At 38.2% G+C, this 24,388-nt stretch overlaps 1 protein-coding gene across 13 annotated transcripts in view; it reads left to right on the forward strand.

The window, feature by feature from the left end:
- The window catches only part of PARD3B (par-3 family cell polarity regulator beta), a 1,110,743-nt gene that overhangs the window by 145,149 nt on the left and 941,206 nt on the right, over window positions 1-24,388 (forward strand). For all 13 annotated transcript variants that reach the window (XR_014078966.1, XR_014078967.1, XM_081577736.1 and 10 more), the window contains exon 2: window positions 5,399-5,500. Coding sequence is in view for 9 of the 13 variants with exons in the window: in XM_081577736.1 (XP_081433862.1) it covers window positions 5,399-5,500 (102 nt within the window). In the remaining 4 variants the exon portion in view is untranslated. The remainder of the gene's footprint in view (window positions 1-5,398; window positions 5,501-24,388) is intronic.

Here is a 24,388-nt window from a genome sequence, read left to right on the forward strand (position 1 = left end):
ACGGTAAACACAGCTCACTAATAAACACAGCCCTTCTCTATCCATTGGCTTTTCCTTCACAGCACTCTTCTCTTCACCTCTGGGCCTTGTGGGCCATGCAGGTTATTTTTCCCTCTTCTTGAACCAGAGGCATTTTGCTTAGAAACTCTCCCTTGATCATCAATATAATCCCAGTGCTTGGTAGTCACAGCATCATAGTATCTGGTTTGTCTGTCAACTCCTGTATGTATTGTAGATAGAAAATTATTGTTCTTCAAAACATTGGAGAAGAACTAAAGAGCCTCTTGATGAAAGTGAAAGAGGAGAGTGAAAAATTTGGCTTAAAGCTCAACATTCAGAAAACTAAGATCATGGCATCCAGTCCCATCACTTCATGGCATATAGATGGCGAAACAGTGGAAACAGTGGCTGACTTTATTTTTCTGGGCTCCAAAATCACTGCAGATGGTGATTGCAGCAATGAAATCAAAAGACTCTTATTCCTTGAAAGGAAAGTTATGACCAACCTAGACAGCATATTAAAAAGCAGAGACATCACTTTGCCAGCAAAGGTTCGTCTAGTCAAGGCTATGGTTTTTCCATTGTGATCATGTATGGATGTGAGAGTTGGACTATAAAGAAAGCTGAGCACCGAAGAATTGATGCTTTTGTACTGTGGTTTTGGAGAAGACTCTTCAGAGTCCCTTGGACTGCAAGGAGATCCAAACAGTCCATCCTAAAAGAAATCAGTCCGGAATATTCATTGGAAGGACTGATGTTGAAGCTGAAACTCCAATACTTTGGCCACCTGATGCGAAGAGCTGACTCATTTGAAAAGACCCTGATGCTGGGAAAGATTGAGGGCAGGAGGAGAAGGGGACGACAGAGGATGAGATGGCTGGATGGCATCACTGACTCGATAGACATGGGTTTGGGTGGACTCCGGGAGTTGGTGATGGACAGAGAGGCCTGGCGTGCTGTGGTTCATGTGGTTGCAAAGAGTCGGACACGACTGAGTGACTGAACTGAAAACATTGGATATTATAAATTTTCTAGGGCATGGGGTCAAATTTTCTGTCACTGCCAGCAATGAAGAACATTTGCTGCTGTTAATATCAGTGCCTGTTTGAAAGTTTCTACCTCAATCATTAAAAGTACCCAGAAATTGTCTTCTTTCTATAATGCATACATTTCTGTTTCATTTTCCATTTCATCCTTTTAGATTCTTTTTAGTTTTCAGATTCCAGTAGGATATAAGTTAACTGTGTATTATTTTTAAAATGGATAAGATACTATCAGAAGTAAAGGAAACATAATTTTTAATATGTTATTTTTCAATACTTTAATGATCCTAGGGGTATAAGTAATATGATTTAGTGTATAGCGTGTGTACTAGGGGTATTTTTGAAATAATTTAAAAGTAATACATATTATAAATATTTGTGTAATATAAAGGTAGATTAAATGTTACAATTATGAAAAATAGAGTAAACTTTTCCTAGTGATTAATAGGGTGAACCAAGACATATATGCATACATCTTTTCATGTTTGATCAGTTTTATTCATGATGGTAATAAAACCAAGCAAATGAAATGCAAAATGTTGTCTGATGTAATGGTGGAAATTTTTACATGCATAAAGGAGTCAGGTTAAATTTATGGCCTTATGATGGCTTATTGGCTGCAAATATTGTACACACATTCTTAAAATGATCTATAACACCATGGCCACAATGCCATGGGGACAGAATCACAGTTGGTACATATTGTGTTGATTTATCTCTCTTGATGTGCAAAATATTAACTCAGACAATTTTCATATAGCTCATTGGTTTTTGTTCAGAATTAGATGTGTGTTTGTCATTAGTTTACTCTTTCTTTGTGAGTGTATAAAATGGCATTATCAATGTAGAACAGAGTTAAAACTGCAAAGAGTCTTTATGTTCTGGCACTGTGTAGTTGACTTAATTTTTTTTTTTCCTATTGAATATATGATTTCAAAATGTATCAAATTACTGTTTCACTTGATTTTAAGTTTGTAAAACTTAAGTTCTGTATTTTTGAATTAAAACCAGAAACAAATGTCTTCATTTCAACTCCAGTGCCTGACTTGCCAGAAGGTCTTAGATCCTCCAGTGTGTGAGAGGGAGGCATTCTCCAGGATGCAACAACCCATCTTGCTGCCTCTTGTCTGCTCTTCCCTTTGCCATTGATCAGATCCTGTTCCCTGATATTTGCTGAGTTTCCCTGGTTTAAGTCTAAGTGTTTGGTTTTCTTTCTCTGTAGGCAGGAAGAGAAGTATACTTTAATAATTTCTACCAGCAGTTGTTGGGTTGAGTTGTTTACCTTAGTCTTAGGTGATAAAATCCACTTTTACAAACAGTATGAGGAAAATGCAGAGAACTTGATGTCTGATTTAAATAATTGGATATAAAACTACTCTTTAGTTTTTTATAAATGCAGTTAAAATCAGCAAGTTTCATCTACAGAGCTGTAATATATCAAAAACCAACTCAATGGAAGTAATGGAAATAAATGGAACTTTTTTGATAAGAGGAATATTTTTATAAGAAAAATGCGATATTGTATAATTTTAGCTAGAAGTTCTATGTAGATTTGGAGAAATACATTGCTTGTAGCATAGTGAAAGTTTCTCAGTTATGTCTGACTCTTTGCAACCCCATGGACTATACAGTCCATGGAATTCTCCAGGCCAGAATATTGGAGTAGGTAGCCTTTCCCTTCTCCATGTGATCTTCCCAAGCCAGGGATTGAACCCAAGTCTCCCACATTGTAGGCAGATTCTTTACCAGCTGAGCCACCAGGGAAGCCCTTGTAACATAGTCATACCAAAAAGGTAGAATTCCCAAAGATCATGGGGACAGTTTTGTTTTGCTCTTTTCCATATAGTCCAGTGGCCATTACATATAGCATTTTGTCTGCCACAGTATCTTCCCTGTTGAGAATCTAGTGTATTGTACTTAGCTTTTATAGCACAATTAGCCTTGAGTTGTCAAAGCTCTTTGATCAAAGAATCTGAGCTGCTGCTGCTGCTAAGTCGCTTCAGTTGTAGCCGACTCTGTGCGACCCCATAGACGGTAGCCCACCAGGCTCCCCGTCTCTGGGATTCTCCAGGCAAGAACACTGAAGTGGGTTGCCATTTCCTTCCCCAATGCATGAAAGTGAAAAGTGAAAGTGAAGTCGCTCAGTCGTGTCCGACTCTCAGCGACCCCATGGACTGCAGCCTACCAGGCTCCTCCGTCCATGGGATTTTCCAGGCAAGAGTACTGGAGTGGGGTGCCATTGCCTTCTCCGAATCTGAGCTATGGATGCCTTTCTTACCTGGTTGTGTAGTCACTGCTTATATCTTTGTGATCTCTATCTGGCAAAATAGAATTGGGCTGTTTCCTAATAAATCATTCATGTTTCCACACTATAAGTCTAGTAATAGAAGCAAAAAAAAAAAAAAAATCATTCTATTTGGAGTTCCTCTTTAGATACTCTGTAGAACACTTAATTTTGAAGTTTTGAAAGATTATCCAAGGAGGATTCCTTCAGATTTTTTAAGCCAATAATTTTATCAAGTTGACTTACTGAAAAGCTATGTATTGAGTCACATATCATTAGCCCTCCGAATAGATGCTTTAAAAATTATTTAATAGTATGCCCTTGCCTTTTATCAGGATCAGCTAAAGAGAAGGCTATATAGCAACCATTTCAATTAGTTTTTGTGAAACTGCAATTGAATTCTGTGGGCTATGGTTAGGGCTTACCCTTTACAAAGATTGATGCGTAGTAAAGGCTTAGAGCTTTAGCCTAGAAGAATTCCTGTGTCTTCTCACAAACTGGTATTCATTTCTTTAGTGGATACTGGGTGCTCATAGCTCAAAAGTTACCCAACTGAGGGCCTTTCTAAGTATCACAGAACCAAATTGATTATGCCTTGAATATTTTGGTAAAAACTATTTGTTAATGTTTTTCTTCATTCATTGGTTCTTGTTCTTATTGTTATAACAGATAACTACTATATCATTTCCAGAAATAGGTGGTATAGAAGTAACGGTGGAGAAGGCACTGGCGACCCACTCCAGTACTCTTGCCTGGAAAATCCCATGGACAGCGGAGCCTGGTAGGCTGTAGTCCATGGGGTCGCTGAGAGACAGGCACGACTGAGCGACTTCACTTTCACTTTTCACTTTCATGCATTGGAGAAGGAAATGGCAACCCACTCCAGTGTTCTTGCCTGGAGAATCCCAGGGACGGGGGAGCCTGGTGGGCTGCCGTCTGTGGGGTCGCACAGAGTCGGACACGACTGAAGCGACTTAGCAGCAGCAGCAGCAGAAGTAATGGACCTGAATCAGAGCAGAGTGTCTAGCTGCATATCCAATTGGGAAAGTAATTCCTGAAGCTTTACAGTCTGAAGCAATTTTTTATAAAAATAATACTTGGAAATCCCCTAAATCACCAGCCCAATTCAGTGAGCACCCCTAGCCCATTCGACTGTGAACACGGTTTTAGTTTCTCCCATGCTTCAGGGATTGGAAGTCAGTGCTGGAGCTCTTGTTTCAAATGCCATTGCCAGTCTCAGAGTTGAGGGTATGTGTACAGCACAGAGATGTGAAAAGTTGAAAAGGATTTTGGTCATCTCATTGCAATTGTGTACCTAAGATGATAGCTATTACCATCACAGATGTCTAACTTTTGACTTTTTGCTGCATCTTTAGGATCTCAGGTTCAGAAAATACTTTCGAGAAGATCTTTCTTTTCCAGATTATTCTTGGGATTACCTAGTATTAGTTGCTCAGTCGTGTTTGACTCTCTGTGACCCCATGGACTGTAGCTCACCAGGCTACTCTGTCCATGGGATTTCCCAGGCAAGAATATTGGAGTGGGTAGCCATTCCCTTTTCCAGAGGATCTTCCCAACCCAGGAATTGAACCCGGGTCTCCTGCATTGCAGGCGATTCTTTACCGTCTGAGCCACCAGGGAAGTCCTGGGTATTACCTAAATCAAAGATTATTCAAAATTCCTTGAATATGCTGTACAAATGGCTAGGGCAACTTATTTTTCCATTGTCATTTATCTTCCTGGAAAACTGTTAAAACATGTATACTTTGATTTACTGACTTAAACAGGATAATCATGCCACAAATATATCTAAATAAACAGATAACATTTGTGTTAGGTGTTTAAAAGTTTTATTGCTAGAGTGTATTTTTAATGAGTCAATTTATTTTTAAAATTAAAAAATATTTTACCTTTTATTTTATTTTATTTTATTATTTTTTAATAAATTTATTTATTTTAGTTGGGGGCTAATTACTTTACAATATTGTAGTAGTTTTTGCCATACATTGACATGAACCTTTTATTTTAAAAAAGCTTTAGTTAACAAAAGTTCTTGGTTGTTCTCCCACAGGATCCTGCATACTGGGTGAAGATTCATCACTTAGAATACACAGATGGAGGAATCCTGGATCCAGATGATGTCTTGGCAGATGTCGTTGAAGACAAAGATAAGGTAGGTGACTCGAAAAGTGTTCTATGTTGTTTTCCTCTATAGAGCCACATGTTTTCCTAGAGACTGAGATCCTTAACAAACTCAGGTGTCAATTATTGTTAAAAGGTACCATCTGTTCGATTTTTACCTAGACAGCCCATAAATCAAAGTTCATCATCAGATGCTTCAAAAAACTTTGTCAAGGTTTGGGAATCTGTTCATGGTGGCCTAATTAGCAGACACTTCATTCCCAAGAGTTCCTGATATGCCTCAGTAAATTAGTGTCAGGCTCTGAAGCTGTTGCGATTCTCATTGTCATTGTTGGCTCTGAAGTTTATTTGTGGCCTTTGCTAAATATTCAACTTAATGCTTGGGATTTATGTGTGTTTCAAAGGAGAGCCTACAATGGGGAGCAAAGTCTTTTGAAGAACTATGGTGAAGACTGTTCTTAAAGTAGCTGGCAAGCAACTATCTTGAGTGATAGTCTTTGTCTTTATTGCGAAAGTGAAAAACACTGATCTTATTTTAATGGGATGATTCTTCTGATGCTAAACTGAAAAAAGTATAAACTATTCAAATGGGATACGCTGGCTTACTGCTGTGAAAATCTATCTATCTATTTATTTATTTATTTTTTACTATGTCTGTGTTGGGCTCCTGTGATTAATGGCTAATGTGTTTTCCAGAATTGAACTGCAGATTTCCCTAAGATCCTTACATCTAATTTTCTTCTGCTGTGCATCCTTAGTGCTGTTAGTACTAGGCTAAATGAAGTCTGTAAACATGTTTCTCTGTATTGTTTTTATGCCAAGGGTAGGGGTGTATGTGTGTTTTAATCAACTGGACTTGAATATAAATAACTGCTTTATTGAACTTATATTACATTTGCATTTTCCTTTTCCATAAGATTTTTTGTCCTGTTGAAATTTACATTAGTCTTTGCACACATTATATGCATTTGTCTTCCCTGTTTTCTGTTGGATTTCAACCCTCTTTTGCTTTGCATTTTAATTAGCTGTTTCATATGAAACTTATCTCCCTAAATGATTGTAAGCTCCTAGAGGACATGGACTGAGAGATTTTAACTTCTTTTTGTTTCTTGTATTAATAATATCTGGTACACTATTTTATCCAGACTTGATTCTCAAAGAACACTTTTGAGTTTGGGCAAAAAAGAAGACTTTTTTCTCTACAGCTGACTCTTGCTGTATGTGATTTTGATGCACACTTCTTATTTTTTGGTCTCTTGGTAAATAATAAAGTGGTATTTACCTTGATACACAAGAGGGGGATCTTCACTTCTGTTTTTTCCCTTTTTTACTTTGTTTCTTCTCTATATCTTCTTTCTTCTTTTCAAATACTCTAGATATTTGGGTGGTTTATTAATGAAAAAGGTCTTCCCATTTCAAATTTCACTGATGTCCTCTGTATTAAAATGAAAAGCTGAAATGTGGCAACTTTAAGAAGAGCTAGAAGAAAATGTCTCACCCCAGCCTCATCCAGGAGCTCATTACAGGGAGGGTAAGCCCATGACCCATGCAGGGAAATCATTTGTCCTGTGGACCTCCTTCCTTTTAGAGAATTGTTTTTAACTATCTTGGCATTGCACTTTTTAACCATAATCCATTTGCTAGACATAGAAACAGCTTTATTATCTATAATCTGTTTTAAAAGGACTACACCACCATTACTAAATAAGGTAGAAAAGTGAGATAACCAGTTAAAATCCCTGCAAAGAATTAGTACTATTTGGGTACAGGTTTACTCATTCCTTTAATCTACTTTAGCACTGCTATGTGAAACCTAATTGATATTTTTCTGCAGAGTTGATGAAAATTTACACTTTTGATATTGCCAGAAATAATTGTATTCCCTTTTCTTTTTTTTAAAAATTATATAAGTGAAAAAGACAGCATTATTATTAATTTTTTTTTTCTTTCTGACATTCTCTCTGCAATCTTAAAATTTCCTTACAACCCAGTTGTCCAATGTGGAAAGAAGTCTCTGCCAGACTTTTTAACCTTTCCTTTCTGTCATTTTAGATTAAGCAGTATTTATAAATGTTATTTGTGGATATTTAATGATGTTTCAAACTCACCCAAGATCCTTTGAGACAGTACTGAGCTTGAATAAAACTGCAGTTCTCCTGTTTTTCAAGTTGATTACCTAATCATCTCTTACATTTAAAGTATATAGCAAAGGAAGCCCAAAGAAACATGGGTGGATATATGTGATTGTTGTGCTCAAGCCCACACACCTCAGCTCAAGGGAAGACTCTGACCACAGTTGAGAAATGGCATTAGGAACCATTGATGGCCTAACTGGAAAGGGTGACATAGGAAAAACAAAAATTTAGAATTGGAAAGCAGGAAAGACTGAAGCTGTTAATGTAGTGTATGAAAGAGCCATCCAGTACACTTAAGTAGAAGTTAGAGGTTAAATGGTATTCTACTTAAAAATCAGACAGGAAGCTAATAGATTTTAATTGGTTTTCTAAAGAAATGACTTTCAAAATTTCTGGTACCCTAAGTGGTTTGTCTTTGGTCTTCTGTTATTCCTTTGGCCAACACAGTGCACAATGCATATATGATATCTCTTTGGGAGGTTTTATTTTATTTTAAACTTGATTTCCCATTAAAATCACTTCACAGGAGAACCAAGTTTTTTCTCTGTTGCACTATTTCTAGCCTATATTTTGTCAAAATATTATTGGAGCAGCTTTGGAATTTTGAGTCTTATGATAACTACTATTTGTGTAAAAGTGAAAGCGTTAGCCATTCATCTGTGTCCTTCTCTTTGCTTCCCCATGAACTGCTCACCAGGCTCCTCTGTCTATGGAATTCTCCAGGCCAGAATACTGGAGTGGGTAGCCATTCCCTTCTTCAGGGGATCTTCCTGACCCAGGGATCCCTGACCTAGGGAAGCTACGTATTATCCCCATTTTTAATTTCTAAGAACAGTTCACAGAAATTGAGTCACTTGCCGAAGCTCACACAGGTAGTAATGGCAGATTCAGCCTCTGAAACCGAGAGTTTAAATCTCCACACTCTATTTTTTTCTTCTGCAATATGTTAAGGCAGTGTGTTGGGTGTTTGTATCTATGATTGCTAATTATGAAAATTCATCGATCATAAATAAGCATGAATTTACTTTTACACAGTTACTGCCATCGTTAAGGAAAGATATGTAATGGAATTATGGAGAGTAGCAGAATGAATTCAAAACTAGTATGCTATGCATGTACAGTTAACTCCAACTCTCTGTGCCGGCAGCCTGCATCTGATGTACTACAGAGGTCTGCCAGTTTTACCTTTGTTGCTTTCTCTTGTACTTCCTTTCCCAGGACCTGGATAATTCAATCCAGTTATAAGTTTAATTCTAAATGGATTTATGGAATACATCTGCAGTCTAACCACTATGTGCAATTCACATATATAGTGTACGTCATATGCAGGACACCATGAACTGTGCTATCTGAGGTAGGCAGGGCCCCCAGAGATGTCTATGTCCTAATGCCCAGAACCCGTGAGTATCTGTTACATAGCAGATTAAATTAAGTGAGAGACCTTAAAACAAAGAGATTGTCTTGGGTTTTTTGGGTGGGTTACATGTTAACATAAGGATCCTTATATGTGAAAGAGGAAGGCAGGAGAGTCAGGCTTAGAGAGAGACAGTATTAGAAAGTGTCAACTGGCCAATGTGTGATTTGAAAATACAGCCATAGAATGTAGACAGCTTCCGGGAGCTGGAAAAGGCATGTCTCCAGAAGGAGCACAGCCATGCTCACAGCTTGATTTTAGACCAATGAGCCCATTTCAGACTTCTCACCTCCAGAACTCTAAGATAAATTTGTCTTGTTTGAATTCACTGTTTGAGGTGATTTGTTATGGCAGCAATAGGACATTGATACACTGTCTCTTACTCTAATTTTTTTTTATTTTTTTACTTTACAATATTGTATTGGTTTTGCCATACATTGACATGAATCCACCATGGGTGTACATGTGTTCCCCATCCAGAACCGGAGGGGGGTTCTTACTCTATTTTAAACTTTTAAAGTGATGATGGTCTTCTCAAGTTTCATACTAGCTTGAATTTTAAGATGCTGTAGGACAAGGAAAATATGGCAATGTATAACTTATATCATGTAAACTGGAATACTGCCATTGTTTTATTACATATACAAAAGTATAATACTATGTGATAAGGTATATAGGGAGAATGTTTCTATCTTTGACTATCATAGGGATTCATTCTGGAGAGATGAGAGTAGTTCTCCTGGACTCCACCAGGGGCAGGTTGGCCCCCTGAATCACCCATGAAATCTGGTCCTCAGATACTATACTTTATCCTTTGTTAGTTGTGTGTGCTTGGATATGTTTCTTCACGTCTTAGTCTTGATTTACCCCTTTATAAAATGCATATAAAAGTTTTGCTGGGACAATATAGGAAAACTATATAAATTATAAAAAGTTTTAAGTACAGCATAGAATATAGTTAAGCATTCAAAGGATAACTGTTCAGTTCAGTGGCTCAGTCATCTCTGACTCTTTGAGACCCAATGGACGGCAGCACGCCAACTTCCGAAGCTTGCTCAAACTCATGACCATCGAGTCGGTAATGCCATCCAGCCATCTCATCCTCTGTCATCCCCTTCTCCTCCCATCTTCAATCTTTCCTAGCATCAGGGTCTTTTCAAATGAGTCACTTCTTCCCATCAAGTGGCCAAAGAATTGGAGTTTTAGCTTCAGCATCAGTCCTTCCAATGAACCTTTAGGACTGATTTCCTTTGGGATTGACTAATTTGATCTCCGTGCCATCCAAGGGACTCTCAAGAGTCTCCAACACCACAGTTCAAAAGCATCAGTTCTTTGGTGCTCAGCTTTCTTTATAATCCAACTCTCACATCCATATATGACTGCTGGAAAAACCATAGCTTTGGCTAGATGGACCTTTGTTGGCAAAGTAATGTCTCTGCTTTTTAATATGCTGTCTAGATTTGTCATAGCTTTTCTTCCAAGGAGCAAACATCTTTTAATTTCATGACTGCAGTCACCATCTGCAGTGATTTTGGAGGTGAAAAAAATAAAGTGTGTCACTGTTTGAATTGTTTCCACATCTATTTGCCCTGAAGTGCTGGGACCAGATGCTATGATCTTAGTTTTCTGAATGTTAAGTTTTAAGCCAACTTTTTCACTCTCCTCTTTCACTTTCATGAAGAGACTCTTTAGTTCTTCTTCACTTTCTGCCATAATGGTGCTGTCATCTGCGTATCTGAGGTTACTGATATTTCTTCCGGCAATCTTGATTCCAGCTTGTGCTTCATCTAGCCCAGCATGTTGCATGATGTACTCTGCATATAAGTTAAATAAGCAGGGTCACAATATACAGCCTTGACTTACTCCTTCCCTGATTTGGAACCAGTCTGTTGTGCCATGTCAAGTTCTAACTGTTGCTTCTTGACCTGCATACAGATTTCTCAGGAGGCAGGTCAGGTGGTCTGGTATTCCCATCTCTTTCAGAATTTTCCACAGTTTGTTGTGATCCACACAGTCAAAGGCTTTGGCATGGTCAATAAAGCAAAAGTAGATGTTTTTCTGGAACTCTCGTGCTTTTTTGAGGATCCAGCGGATGTTGGCAATTTGATCTCTGGTTCCTCTGCCTTTTTTAAAACCAGCTTGAACATCTGGAAGTTCACGGTTCACGTACTGTTGAAACCTAGCTTGGAGAATTTTGGGCATTACTTTGCTAGTGTGTGAGATGAGTGCAATTGTGTGGTAGTTTGAACATTCTTTGGCATTGCCTTTCTTTGGGATTGGAATGAAAGTGACCTTTGCCAGTCTTGTTGCCACTGCTGAGTTTTCCAAATTTGCTGGCATATTGAGTGCAGCACTTTCACAGCATCATCTTTTAGGATTTGAAATAGCTCAACTGGAATTCCATCACCTCCACTAGCTTTGTTCATAGTGATCTTCCTAAGGCCCACTTGACTTTGCATTCCATGATGTCTGTCTCTAGGTGAGTGATCAAACCATCGTGGTTATCTGGATCATGAAGATCTTTTTTGTATAGCTCTTTTGTTCTTGCCACCTCTTCTTAATATCTTCTACTTCTGTTAGGTCCATACCAAGTGTTCATCTTTGCATGAAAAGTTCCCTTGGTATCTCTAATTTTCTTGAAGAGGTCTCTAATCTTTCCCGTTTTATTGTTTTCCTCTATTTGTTTACACTGATCACTGAGGAAGGCTTTCTTATCTCTCCTTGCTATTCTTGGGAACTCTGCATTCAGATGGGTATATCTTTCCTTTTCTCCTTTGCCTTTTGCTTCTCTTCTTTTCACAGCTATTTGTAAGGCCTCCTGAGACAAACATTTTGCCTTTTTGCATTTCTTTTTCTTGGGGATGGTCTTGTTCACTGCCTCCTGTACAATGTAACAAACTTCTGTCCATAGTTCTTCAGGCACTGTGTCTATCAGATCTAATCCCTTGAATCTATTTGTCATTTCCACTGTACAATCGTAAGGGATTTGATTTAGGTCATAACTGAATGGTCTAGTGGTTTTCCCTACTTTCTTCAATATCAGTCTGAATTTGGCAATACGGACTTCATGATCTGTGCCATAGTCACCTCCTGGTCTTGTTTTTGCTCACTGTAGAGAGCGTCTCCATCTTTGGCTGCAAATAATATAATCAATCTAATTTCAATATTGACCATCTGGTGATGTTCATGTGTAGATTCTTCTCTTGTGTTGCTGGAATACAGTATTTTCTATGACCAGTGCATTCTCTGAAAGCAATGCACAGTATGAAAAGGCAAAAGATACGACACTGAAAGGTGAACTTCCCAGGTTAACTGATAACAACAATAGTAAGATTTTGATAGTGTTGTTAGTGCAGTATTTACCTGTGTGTTTTGATTTAAACATTAAATATTTAAAATATTGAAATATCAAACTGTTTTATAGTGCATTTTAATTTTTTAAAAATCCTTTTCAAATTAATTTAACAGTCATTACATTGTTGAAGTTTCATAGGAAGATTTTTTTATGACAAACATTTAGATTAATATTATTTGGGGAATGAAAATGCCAATATGATTTATTTTAAAATGCGAATTCTTTTGTCAAGATTTATTGTTTGATAAGCCAAGAAGCAGTCAGGGTTCTAATGTGGTTTTGAACTGGAGACTGACTTGCACAGTGAACTCGTGACCTAAAACCAGACGCTCGGTCCTGAAGCCCAGATCGCCTTCTGAGCACACTTTGTTGCCCTCTAGTGGAGCCCCCAGCTACGCAGAAACCAGCTCACAGGAGATATTTCCTGATGATATATTTTCACTGTATTTCTAGCACAATTCTGAGACACAGTAATGGCTAATACAATCAGGGTTTATATTTCAACTAGTAATTGTCATTTTTTCATGATTACCAGCGATACTGATATTTACATATTGTTTTGAAAGTCAAGGCTGAAGCAAAATTTTTGGATTTGTAAAACTATGTAGACTTCTTTCCATCTTCCTATTTACTGGTTGCATGTTTATTGGCTGGTGGTGATAAAGTATAACTTTTTCCACATGTAGTTGAACAGTTTATGAGATATATTGTGTTTTTCTGGGGATAGGGGATGCTATATTAAGGTATACTCCCTAAAAAAAAAAGGTCCTATATTATTTTTGAGTTCTAATTTTGTCTATAGGAATCCATTTCAAAGAGAAACACCTATTTTAAGCCCTTGACTTTTAAGAAGTCAGAATATGGTTTTGGGAGGTTTTCTTTGATTCAACAGTTGTTGATGTTTTGAAAGTGCATTTGCGAGGAAGTCGGGAGAAGGTTTCAGAAATAAGTGCAGAAGCTCAAAAGGATTATCTTGACCAAAAAATTTCACCTTAATCTTTTAAAGAGTGCTCTCTGCTTATAGAATTACAAAGTTACAGAGTCATAGAAACAGAAAAGACCTCAGCAATCATGTACCTTAACCCCATCATCTTCCAAAGGAGAATTATCTGAACCAAGGATAGTTTACAGGGCTCCATATTTCCAGCTGATTTCTTTCCTGAGTCCATTTCTGCATTTCCTCTCTGGGATCCTGATGACATCTGGTGTGGATCAAAAGTGCTGAATTTCCCACTCCAAGTTGGTTTCCTCCACCGACTTCCTTATTCCTGTCAGTAGGATCATCTTCTCCTACTCTTTCTTCCAGGCTTGTAGCTGTACTTGCAGTTATTTTAAAAATATTTAATCCAATTTATTATTTGAACCTAATTTTTGTATCTGTTCCCCTCTTTTCGTTTCTACAGCTTTTAAATTTAAATCTAAAATAAAATCTCATGCAGGGTTAACTTAGTTGATAAGGAATTGGTAGTCTTTTCTTGCCCTTCACACCCCTCAAGTGTTCTTTGGCACAGATGCACGGAGACACAAAGCGGCTGCGAGCTTGCATTCTGCGCAGGCAGGGTCAGTTCATCTCTTGGCTCTGCTGTCTCTTTTGGCTTTGGGCAACTTACTTAACCTTCTTGTCCATAGTTTCCTCATGGACATTTGGAGCTAAAGTAAGTGCTAATTTTACAAGTTAATACATGAAGTGTTTAGGAAAGTACCTGGCTTGTGGTGAGTCATCAATAAGTGTTATTATCATTAACCTACTACTATTATTAAGGTAGATTATCTTCTTCCTCAAGTATTGCCTAAGTGGTGCCATTCCTTCCAGTGTATACAAAATCAAGCTCATGGCCATACACTATATTTAGAGAACTCAGAACATCTCCAAACTATTTTTCACAAACTCAACCTTCTCAAACCTCAAAAAGAATGAAAGGACTATAGTGACTATTCTCTCAGGTACCATGTGCTTTTTTGCTCCATGACTTGCTTAACATTTCACTTGTCTGGAGTGTGCTTGTCCCTACTTCCTGCTTATCCAGGATTCATTCAGTATATTCTAGAATGAAAGCTTCGTGAAGAAAGGGTCTTTGTTCACTGCTGTGTATCAGGTGCCTGACATTTCATAACTGCTGAGGTGGTTGTGGAGTAGAGTAGAAGGAGTGGGTGAATAAGTATATGGATGTGAGTTTTCTGGTCTTGAGCAAAGCATTTAACTACACTAAATGCTGTTTGTTTTTTTTTTTTTCTTGATAAAATGAATGATTAATGATAATGTTTTCACAGTGTGTTTGGCAAGATTGAGAAATTTTATATGAAAATACAGTGGAAATTAGGAAGTACTTTATACATGTAAATAATGTGTATTCCTGCTGCTCAATTCTTTGCTATCTTTCAAGATCCAGGTCAGATTGTATTTTTTTCTAGTTTGTTTTCAGACTATCATAATCCTGAATAAATTCTCTGCCACTCTGTAATTTTATTGAAATCATTAAGTAGTCTTTTAAAAATATATTATTGCTTAATAACACTTACCAATTGCCTTCTTCAAATCCTGAATTTTATTATGGTACTGAGCGACTGAACTGAACTGAACTGAACTTCTTAAGTCTTAGTTTTGTCTCTCCAAATGTCTTGTACACTCCTTTAGGATTGGGATAGTCTTTTCAAATATCTAACACCTGGACTTCTTACCTGTGGCTTGGTTTCAGTTAGTGATAGTTATAACTGGAACTGAAGGTTGAATTGTCCATCTTTTTTCTTCCACTGAACTATGTTGTGTCTTGTAGATTTTTTACCATGATGCAGTTTGTAGGCACGTTCCAACCTCAGAGGAGCACTTTGGAATCAATGCCTTTGTGACCTTACTATGGCAAAGACAAATGGTGTTGGGAGACAGTAATGTAAAGCAAAGTAATCCAGGTGATGCTTGTGTCCAATACATTCTCCCTGATGCCTTCTGCAATTTACTTAGTTGGAAATGATAATGTGTGTGAGTGGGAGTGAATGAAAGAGAATCTGTGCACAGATGTGTGTGTGTGTGTATGTGGGGGGCATATACACTTGCCCTGAGCATGCTTGTGCACATCTGTGATACAAAGGTTTCACTGGGAGTTGGAAAGAAATGGTCAAACTTGATAGTGCTGTTAGTTTAGCTAGGCATTTGAGTATAGTCAACAGTAAAACATGAGAAAATTTTTGACATATATGTAAAACTTCAAGTTTGGTTGGAGGGAAAAGGGCAATGAAATTAGAGATTATAATAATCTTTACTTAGAGCTAAAATGTAATTCTAAAAGGAAAAAATGAGCATTTCTTCCTTTACAAGCATGCCTTTGCTGCTGCTGCTGCTAAGTCACTTCAGTAGTGTCCGACTCTGTGTGACCCCAAAGATGGCAGCCCACCATCCCTGGGATTCTCCAGGCAAGAACACTGGAGTGGGTTGCCATTTCCTTCTCTGGTGCATGAAAGTGAAAAGTGAAAGTGAAGTCGCTCAGTCATGTCCGACTCTTCGCGACCCCATGGACTGCAGCCTACCAGGCTCCTCTGTCCATGGGATTTTCCAGGCAAGAGTACTGGAGTGGGTTGCCATTGCCTTCTCCAAAGCATGCCTTTAACCATATGTTATTCGACCAATGTTCTCTCTTGCAGTAGCTTCTTCTGAGGCTATTTGTATAGGTATATCTATGACCAAGAGTTATGTGACCATCAGTATTTTAAAAATACATCTGTTTTGATTTATATAATGTATAAATGGCAATTTCATTAAGGTACCTGAAGTGGCACCAATACAAAGCTACTTAAGTTATAAAACATCCTCTTTCAAAAATGTAAACACCTCTGGGTGCTATCTGAGCAGCGCATCGTTAATAGGTGGACGGAGGTTCGTGACATTGTGCAGGAGACACGGATCAAGACCATCCCCACGGAAAAGAAATGCAAAAAAGCAAAATGGCTGTCTGAGAAGACCTTACAAATAGCTGTGAAAAGAAGAGAAGCTAAAAGCAAAGGAGAAGAGGAAAGATATTCCCATTTGAATGCAGAGTTCTAAAGAATACCAGGGAGAGATAAGAAAGCCTTCCTCAGTGATCAATGCAAAGAAATAGAGGAAAACAACAGAATGGGAAAGACTAGAGATCTCTTCAAGAAAATTAGAGATACTAAGGGAACATTTCATCAAAGCTTGGCTCAATAAAGGACAGAAATGGTATGGACCTAACAGAAGCAGAAGATATTAAGAAGAGGTGGCAAGAATACACAGAAGAACTGTACAAAAAAGATCTTCATGACCCAGATAATCACAATGGTGTGATCACTCACCTAGAGCCAGACATCCTGGAATGTGAAGTCAACTGGGCCTGAGAAAGCATCACTACGAACAAAGCTAGTGGAGGTGATGGAATTCCAGTTGAGCTATTTCAAATTCTGAAAGATGATGCTGTCAAAGTGCTGTAGTCAATGTGCCAGCAAATTTGGAGAACTCAGCAGTGGCCACAGGACTGGAAAAGGTCAGTTTTCATCCCAATCCCAAAGAAAGGCAATGCCAAAGAATGTTCAAACTACCACACAATTGCACTCATCTCACACGCTAGTAAAGTAATGCTCAAACTTCTCCAAGCCAGGCTCCAGCAATACATGCATGAACCATGAACTTCCAGATGTTCCAGCTGGTTTTAGAAAAGGCAGAGGAACCAGAGATCAAATTGCCAACATCTGCTGGATCCTCGAAAAAGCAAGAGAGTTTCAGAAAAACATCTACTCTGCCTTATTGACTATGCCAAAGTCTTTGACTGTGTCGATAATAATGAACTGTAGAAAATTCTGAAAGAGATGGGAATACCAGACCACCTGACCTGCTCTTGAGAAACCTGTATGCAGGTCAGGAAGCAACAGTTAGAACTGGACATGGAACAACAGACGGGTTCTAAATAGGAAAATGAGTGCGACAAGGCTGTATATTGTCACTCTGCTTATTTAACTTCTGTGTGGAGTACATCATGAGAAATGCTGGGCTGGATGAAGCACAAGCTGGAATCAAGATTGCTGGGAGAAATATCAATAACCTCAGATATGCAGATGACACCAGAACGTGGTGTCAGAACGTGAAGAGGAACTAAAAAGCCTCTTGATTAAAGTGAGAGAGGAGAGTGAAAAAATTGGCTTAGCTCAACATTCAGAAAACTAAGATCATGGTAAATAGATGGGGAAACAGTGGAAACAGTTACATACTTTATTTTTTTTTCGACTCCAAAATCGCTGCAGATGGTGATTGCAGCTATGAAATTAAGAGATGCTTACTCCTTGGAAAGAAAGTTATGACCAACTTAGATAGCATATTAAAAAGCAGAGACATTACTTTGCCAACAAAGGTCCGTCTAGTCAAGGCTATGGTTTTTCCAGTAGTCATGTATGGATGTGAGAGTTGGACTGTGAAGAAAGCTGAGCGCCGAAGAATTGATGGTTTTTAACTGTGGTGTTGGAGAAGATTCTTGAGAGTCCCTTGGACTGCAAGGAGATCCAACCAGTCCGTTCTAAAGGAGATCAATCCTGGTTGTTCATTGGAAGGACTGATGTTGAAGCTGAAACTCCAATACTTTGGCCACCTCATGCGAAGAGTTGACTCATTGGAAAAGACCCTGATGCTGGGAAGGATTGGGGGCAGGAGGAGAAGGGGAGGATGACAGAGGATGAGATGGCTGGTTGGCATCACTGACTCGATGGACATGGGTTTGGGTAAACTCTGGGAGTTGGTGATGGACAAGGAGGCCTGGTGTGCTGTGATTCATGGGGTCACAAAGAGTCATACACAATTGAGCTACTGAACTGATCTGAATTGATGTATAGATTTAATCAGATTGTTTCCACTCCCCCCCGCCCCCCAGTATCTAGCTGAGATCAGCTTTACTCAAGGAATATTCTGGAGTGTTATGTAGGTGAGCATTGGGCTTTAGCCATTTGAGTCCAGGTTTTTCATTTTATTACTCTAACCTGTTTCAACCTCACCTTTCTCATTTTAAAAGTCACCTACTACTCTCCCACCAACCATACAGGGTTGGTAGGAGGATCAAATGAAGGTAAGTACCTGGTAATACTTTGAAATATTAATATGTTGTACCAAGCAAATATAGAACTTTTGCCCTTATTCCCTGTAGCAGGGCGGCATTTAAGCAAATGTTTACTTGTAGTCAAGGAGGGCCTTGCCATCATGTAAGAACAGTGAACCAGAGGAGAGGAATGTGAGAGAAGTTTGGAGGAAGGGGGCTGGTTATGTGGAAAGAGAACAGTCTTCACTTCTTGTCATCCAGTGAGGTGTTCAATGAGGGAGAAGAGACTTCTTTTACTTGCAAAGAGGATACAGGGGAGAATTACAGGAAGGGGAGAGACAAAGTACTGAAAGGAGGAAGATTGAATTTACCCTTAGAATTTTAATGAGTACAAAGCAAAGATACCAGAGCTTCTAAGAACACACAAGGAAGGCATAAACTACAGTACAATGACAGTTCCCCGGCACTTTCACAATCCTGGAACTTTGCTAACATTTGTGTTTATGTGTTTGCTGCTTAGTTCTTAATGATTAACAGTAGATTGCTTAAAATGAAAAGGAGCTGGAGCCTCCTTGAAGGAGATGGGGTGTCTCTTTTAGGATAAGGGAGATCTCAAGAAATAAGATGATATTATGGAAAGAAGAGCACCTGAATACACAGAGTCCCACAATTTAAGAAAGAAAATGAAAGAGGCCAGCCGGGAGATATTCTCAGTACTGACAGATGACCCATGAAGCTTAAGCATCACCAGGAGATGTTATCTATTCAGCAGTTTCATGGGAGTAGCTCTGTACCACACTCTAATCTTGTATGATGTTTGTTGTTTTTCGATTCTGGTTATTCTATTTCCAGGACCTCACATTCACTGTGTATTATTAATTAGCTATATTGTAAATGGGCTGCTCTTGAAATCACGTTCACATTTATAACACTTCTGAGGTACTTGTTCCAAGTTCCATTTGTATTTACAGACGACTTAACATCTGCAGATAAATTTTTAGTAAATAGGAATATTTAATTTCTTTAAACTTCTTAAACTGTAGCTTTTCAAAGTCCTATAAGTATATAATTTTCTGTTTAAAGATAAAATGTACATCCCCACCATGAATATTGAAGCTTAAAGAATTTTGGCAGGATTACTGAACTTTATATTTGCTGCTTTAACTTTTTAAGTTTTTTTAGTTTCCCTTCTTTTGATGTTATGAATCAATTTTGAAGGATCAAGTGACATTTCCTTCGCAATAAAGAAGAAAGCCTCCTTGTGAAGACTTTAATCAGAGGAGCAAAATAGCACAGAAGCCTGTTCATATTTAATATCTTTATTAATCTCAATTCAAAATACGTTACAAGTGAAACAGGTATTTACATAATATTTAACCATTAGCAGACTGAGAGACTGCAAAATAACATGATTCGAGATGTTTCTCATAGCTCAGCGATCTGAAATATGCAGCTGTATATAGACAAAAAGTTGAATCTAATAGTTTGTAATTGATAACAGGGTGCAAACTTTTCTAGATGGCTAGCTGAGGGTAGCCACTGTATGCATTTGAAATGAACCTAATATGGTCCTTTAAATACAAATTTTACAAAGCTCAGGGATAACTTATTGCAATTACCTAATGTTGCTAATTATGCCGAACCTGGGTGCTCTTTGGGCTTCATGGTGGCCAGATGGTAAAAGAATCCTCCTGCAATGCAGGCGACCTAGGTTCAGTCCCTGGGTCAGGAAGATCCCCTGGAGAAGGAAATGGTAACCCACTCCAGTATTCTTGCCTGGAGAATCCCATGGACAGGGGATCCTGGCAGGATACAGTCCATGGGGTCACAAAGAGTCGGACACCACTAAGGGATTAACACTTTCACTGTTTTGGATGCTACTGAGAAGACTGAAGGGAGTCTGCTAACTGTCCTCAGCTATTTGGGAGATCATAGAAAAGAAGGAGTAAATTCATTTATTGCTGTCCCAAGAAGCTGGACCAATGAAGTTTTAAGGAATTACATTTCAGCTCAATATAATGAAAAGCTCTTCAGTAAAGTGCATGCTGCTTTATAAAGCATGAACTTGAGTTATTGAGACTATCTAAGCAAGAGTTGCACAAACGTTTGCCAGGAACTATTCTTTTAGGTTTGGAGTTTAATTAGACCATCTACAGGCCAACTATGAGCCAATGAGGCATGCATTTCAATCTAGAAATATGGGTAGGCCCATGTAGCTGATTATTGTGCAGTGTTGTCTGCTTACCCAGCATCCATCCCCACTAGGGGAACTCCAGTTTTGTTCAGGTATCGCTCTCCCTCATGGTTCATTCCATGTGACCACCCATGTCAAAGGGTAAGTCTGGGTGGGCCTTTATCTGTGTGCCAGTGACTGTAGTCCAAACCTGCAGGTGGTTGATTCCAGGACCCACCACAAATACCAAACTACACTGTTTCTCAAGTCCTTTAGTTGGATCTCCATATCCTCAGTTTCATTTCTAAGGATTCAACTAATTGTCGGTTGTGTAGTTCACTGCATATTTACATGGGGTGGGGGTTATAAGTGGATCAGCACAGTTCAAACTCTTTCTCTTCAAAGATCAACTATACTTTGAGAATGGTGAAGCAATTCTGTTTGTGCCAAAGATGCTCAAGGAGAAGTATGCTGATGCCTTCTGGGAAAGCTCTTTGTATCTCCTGGGAGAGGTTTCCTCTGAATTCTGTTCTATTCTGAGGCTTGGAACTCCTGCATCCTCCAGCTTCCAGCATGAGGTGGAAACTGTCATGGAAGGAGAACCAGCACCCAGGGAGTTTCAAGGACATGGCCTCTGAGCCAGTGGATTTAGTGAACACTAAAGTCCATCCTAATTGGGACATCCAATTACATGAACCATTTATTACTTTATATTTAAGCCTGTTTCAGTTGTATGTTTTTGTGACTCACAGATTGAAGTTTCCCAATTGTCACCCACAATGATAGGAGTTGGGCTCCATCTTTCCACTGTTCTCATTCCCACTTGGTTGGGGTATATTTGTTTTTTCCTCTTTTATTTCTATATGTGAGGTTAGCCAAAAGGTTCATTTGAGTTTTTCTGGTAAGTGTTACAGACAACCCCAAACAAATGTTTCGGTCAACCCAATATCTTATCTTAGAAAAGCTGTCTTAATTTAGTTCATAGGACTCCTAAGTTGTCTGCTTTCTTCTTTTCAGATGTTTTTGAATTGTTGGTGAAAGAGTTAAGCCCCTAAGGTTAACATGCATATTTCAGTTAGTTGGTTTGCATGACTTTGATTCAGTAGGCAAGATTAATTGGAAATTTTTCCATTTGGTGAGAATTACATCTCATTTTAAATTCTTTGTTATTCTATGAATTACATGGCAAATAGATGGGGAAACAATGGAAACAGTGATAGACTTTATTTTCTTGGGTTACAAAATCACTGCAGATGGTGACTGCAGCTATGAAATGAAAAGATGCTTGCTTCTTGGAAGAAAGCTATGACCAACCTAGACAGCATATTAAAAAGCAGAGACATTACTTTGCTGACAAAGGTCCATATAGACAAAGCTGTTGTTTTCCCAGTAGTCATGTATGGATGTGAGAGTTGGACCATAAAGAAAGCTGAGCACTAAAGAATTGATGCTTTTGAACTGTGGTGTTGGAGAAGACTCTTGAGAGTCCCTTGGACTGCAGGGAGATCAAACCAGTCAATCCTAAAGAAAAACAGTCCTAAATTTTCACTGGAAGGACTGATGCTGAAGCTTCAATACTTTGGCCCCCTCATGAGAAGAACTGACTCATTGGAAACGACTCTGATGCTGGGAAAGATTGAAGGCAGGAGGAGAAAGGGAGGGCAGAGGATGAGATGGTTGGATGGCATCACTGACTTGATGGACATGAGTTTGAGCAAGCTCTAGGAGTTGGTGATGGACGGGGAAGCCTGGCATGCTGCAGTCCATGGGGTTGTAGAGTCAGACACAACTGAGCGATTGAACTGAGCTGTTTGCATTTTTCCTAGAATGAAATAATTCATGATAGTAAACTATTAGATTTGTGTTTCTTATAAATTCCCACTTTACTAATTCTTTCAGAAGGTAAATACAGCTAATATCTTAGGGATAGGGAAATCAAAGAGTTCTGGTTTCAGCTTTCTTTGATACTTAAAACTTAGGTAGTTAAGTAGATTGTGTGTATTATCAAGGAACACAAGGTCTATCTTTCCCAGAATATTTTCTTGAACTGGTCTTCCTAATTTTTATTTTAACTGCATGGAATAAACATTTGGTGCTAATCTTGAAATATTAGGATTTCTCTTTAACAAATACAATATTTACATCAAGAAACTGAAGCAAATATTTAAAGCATACAGATTAAAGGGCTTCCCTGGTGGCTCAGCTGGCAAAGAATCTGCCTGCAATGTGGGAGACCTGGGTTCAGTCCCTGTGTTGGAAAGATGCCCTAGACAAGGGAATGGCTACCCACTCCAGTTTTCTTGCTTGGAGAATTCCATGGACAGAAGAGCCTGGTGGGCTACATTCTGTGTAATCACAAAGATTTGGACACGACTGGGTGACTGATACTTTCAGTTTTTCATACAGATTAAAAAAAACTCAGGCAGGTTAAGAAATTTGCCAGAACTTGGAGTGAAGTATAGCAGTCTAAATAATTCCCCAGTGGCATGAGACAATAATGTGGCTAATACTTGAACTTTCCATAAGCATTGAAGATGTTTGGTGTTTGTTCTGGTTTTCTCAAATCATCTGGAGAGAGATGACCTTGTCCTGACAGAAGGTTCTCCTCCTCCTAACCCTTACCCAAGTTATAGAGGTACCTTGGTGTAGCAAGGGCAACCCAGAGATTACCAAGATGCTTGGACCCCTAAATAGGACAGAATGGGAATTTTTCTTTTTAATCACTAAGGCAGTGAGAGTGTTGTGAAATAGTCAATGCACTTTATATCTATGTTATATAAGAACAATGGTCTTTCTATTGACATTTAAATCACAGTCATTCTTTTCTTAAGTAGCTACTTGCCAGTTAAAGTTCTTTGAGCTAGCTGCAGAACTTGCCCCTTTCCCCAGACTACATGGAATATTTAGGTGTATTTAGGAAGATTGAAGGGAAATGGGGGAAATGGTCCACATAGATGTGTAAGAAAGTTGAGTATGTGCTGGAGGTGGAGGAATGAATGTACCTGGTTAGAAAAATAACTTGCAGATTCAGTGTGGAAAAAAAAGAAGTGCTATGATAAGCGTCAAAATGAAACAAGCAACAAAGAATAATATGAATAATAAAGTCATAGAAAAATGATAAAATAATGTTGACATTTCCTTAGGGAGGACTAGTGTCAAAGGCATAAACACTCAAACTATTTAGATGTCTCTTCCCCAAGTGGAAACTACTATTTAAGGAAGTTAAGTACTTAACTGCAATGATTGAACATAATGGGTGAAATATTTTGCACTCGACAGAGACTTCAATATGAGATGTATCTTGTGCTCATATATAATGCATTAAAATATGGAATGGTTGGTTGGCCAAGTTTTTATTTTAAACTTTAGTATCTTTTGTGTATATACACACAAAGAAAAAATTTATCAAGTTGGCATGTTTCAAGAAAACTTAGACTGAGAACTTGTGTATTTTTTGCTACATTGTTATTTGAAATGAATATTCAAATAAAAATAGGATATTAAACATCCTGAGGTACTGTTCTTTAAAATTTGTGCTTTATTGGAATTTAGAAACTGAAAATGAACATCAGATTTATTGAAATGAATACTTTTGGAAGTCTGTTTCCTGGTAATTTAGTTCAACATATTGCTTAGATTTTTCTAAAACTAAGTATTTTCCTTGTAAATGGAAAAACGTTTCTTTTATTCAAAAATAAAGTCTCACAGTGTAAATATCATCAAAAGTAAACAATTTGGGATTTAGAGATTTTTAAAATTTTAGTTAGAATTTTATTTGAAAATTTAATGTTTATACAGTGAAAATAATTATGG

The sequence above is a fragment of the Giraffa tippelskirchi genome, chromosome 3 (assembly GCF_054371585.1).
Source record: "Giraffa tippelskirchi isolate mGirTip1 chromosome 3, T2T-mGirTip1v1.2.pri, whole genome shotgun sequence".
NCBI classification, from domain to species: domain Eukaryota; kingdom Metazoa; phylum Chordata; class Mammalia; order Artiodactyla; family Giraffidae; genus Giraffa; species Giraffa tippelskirchi.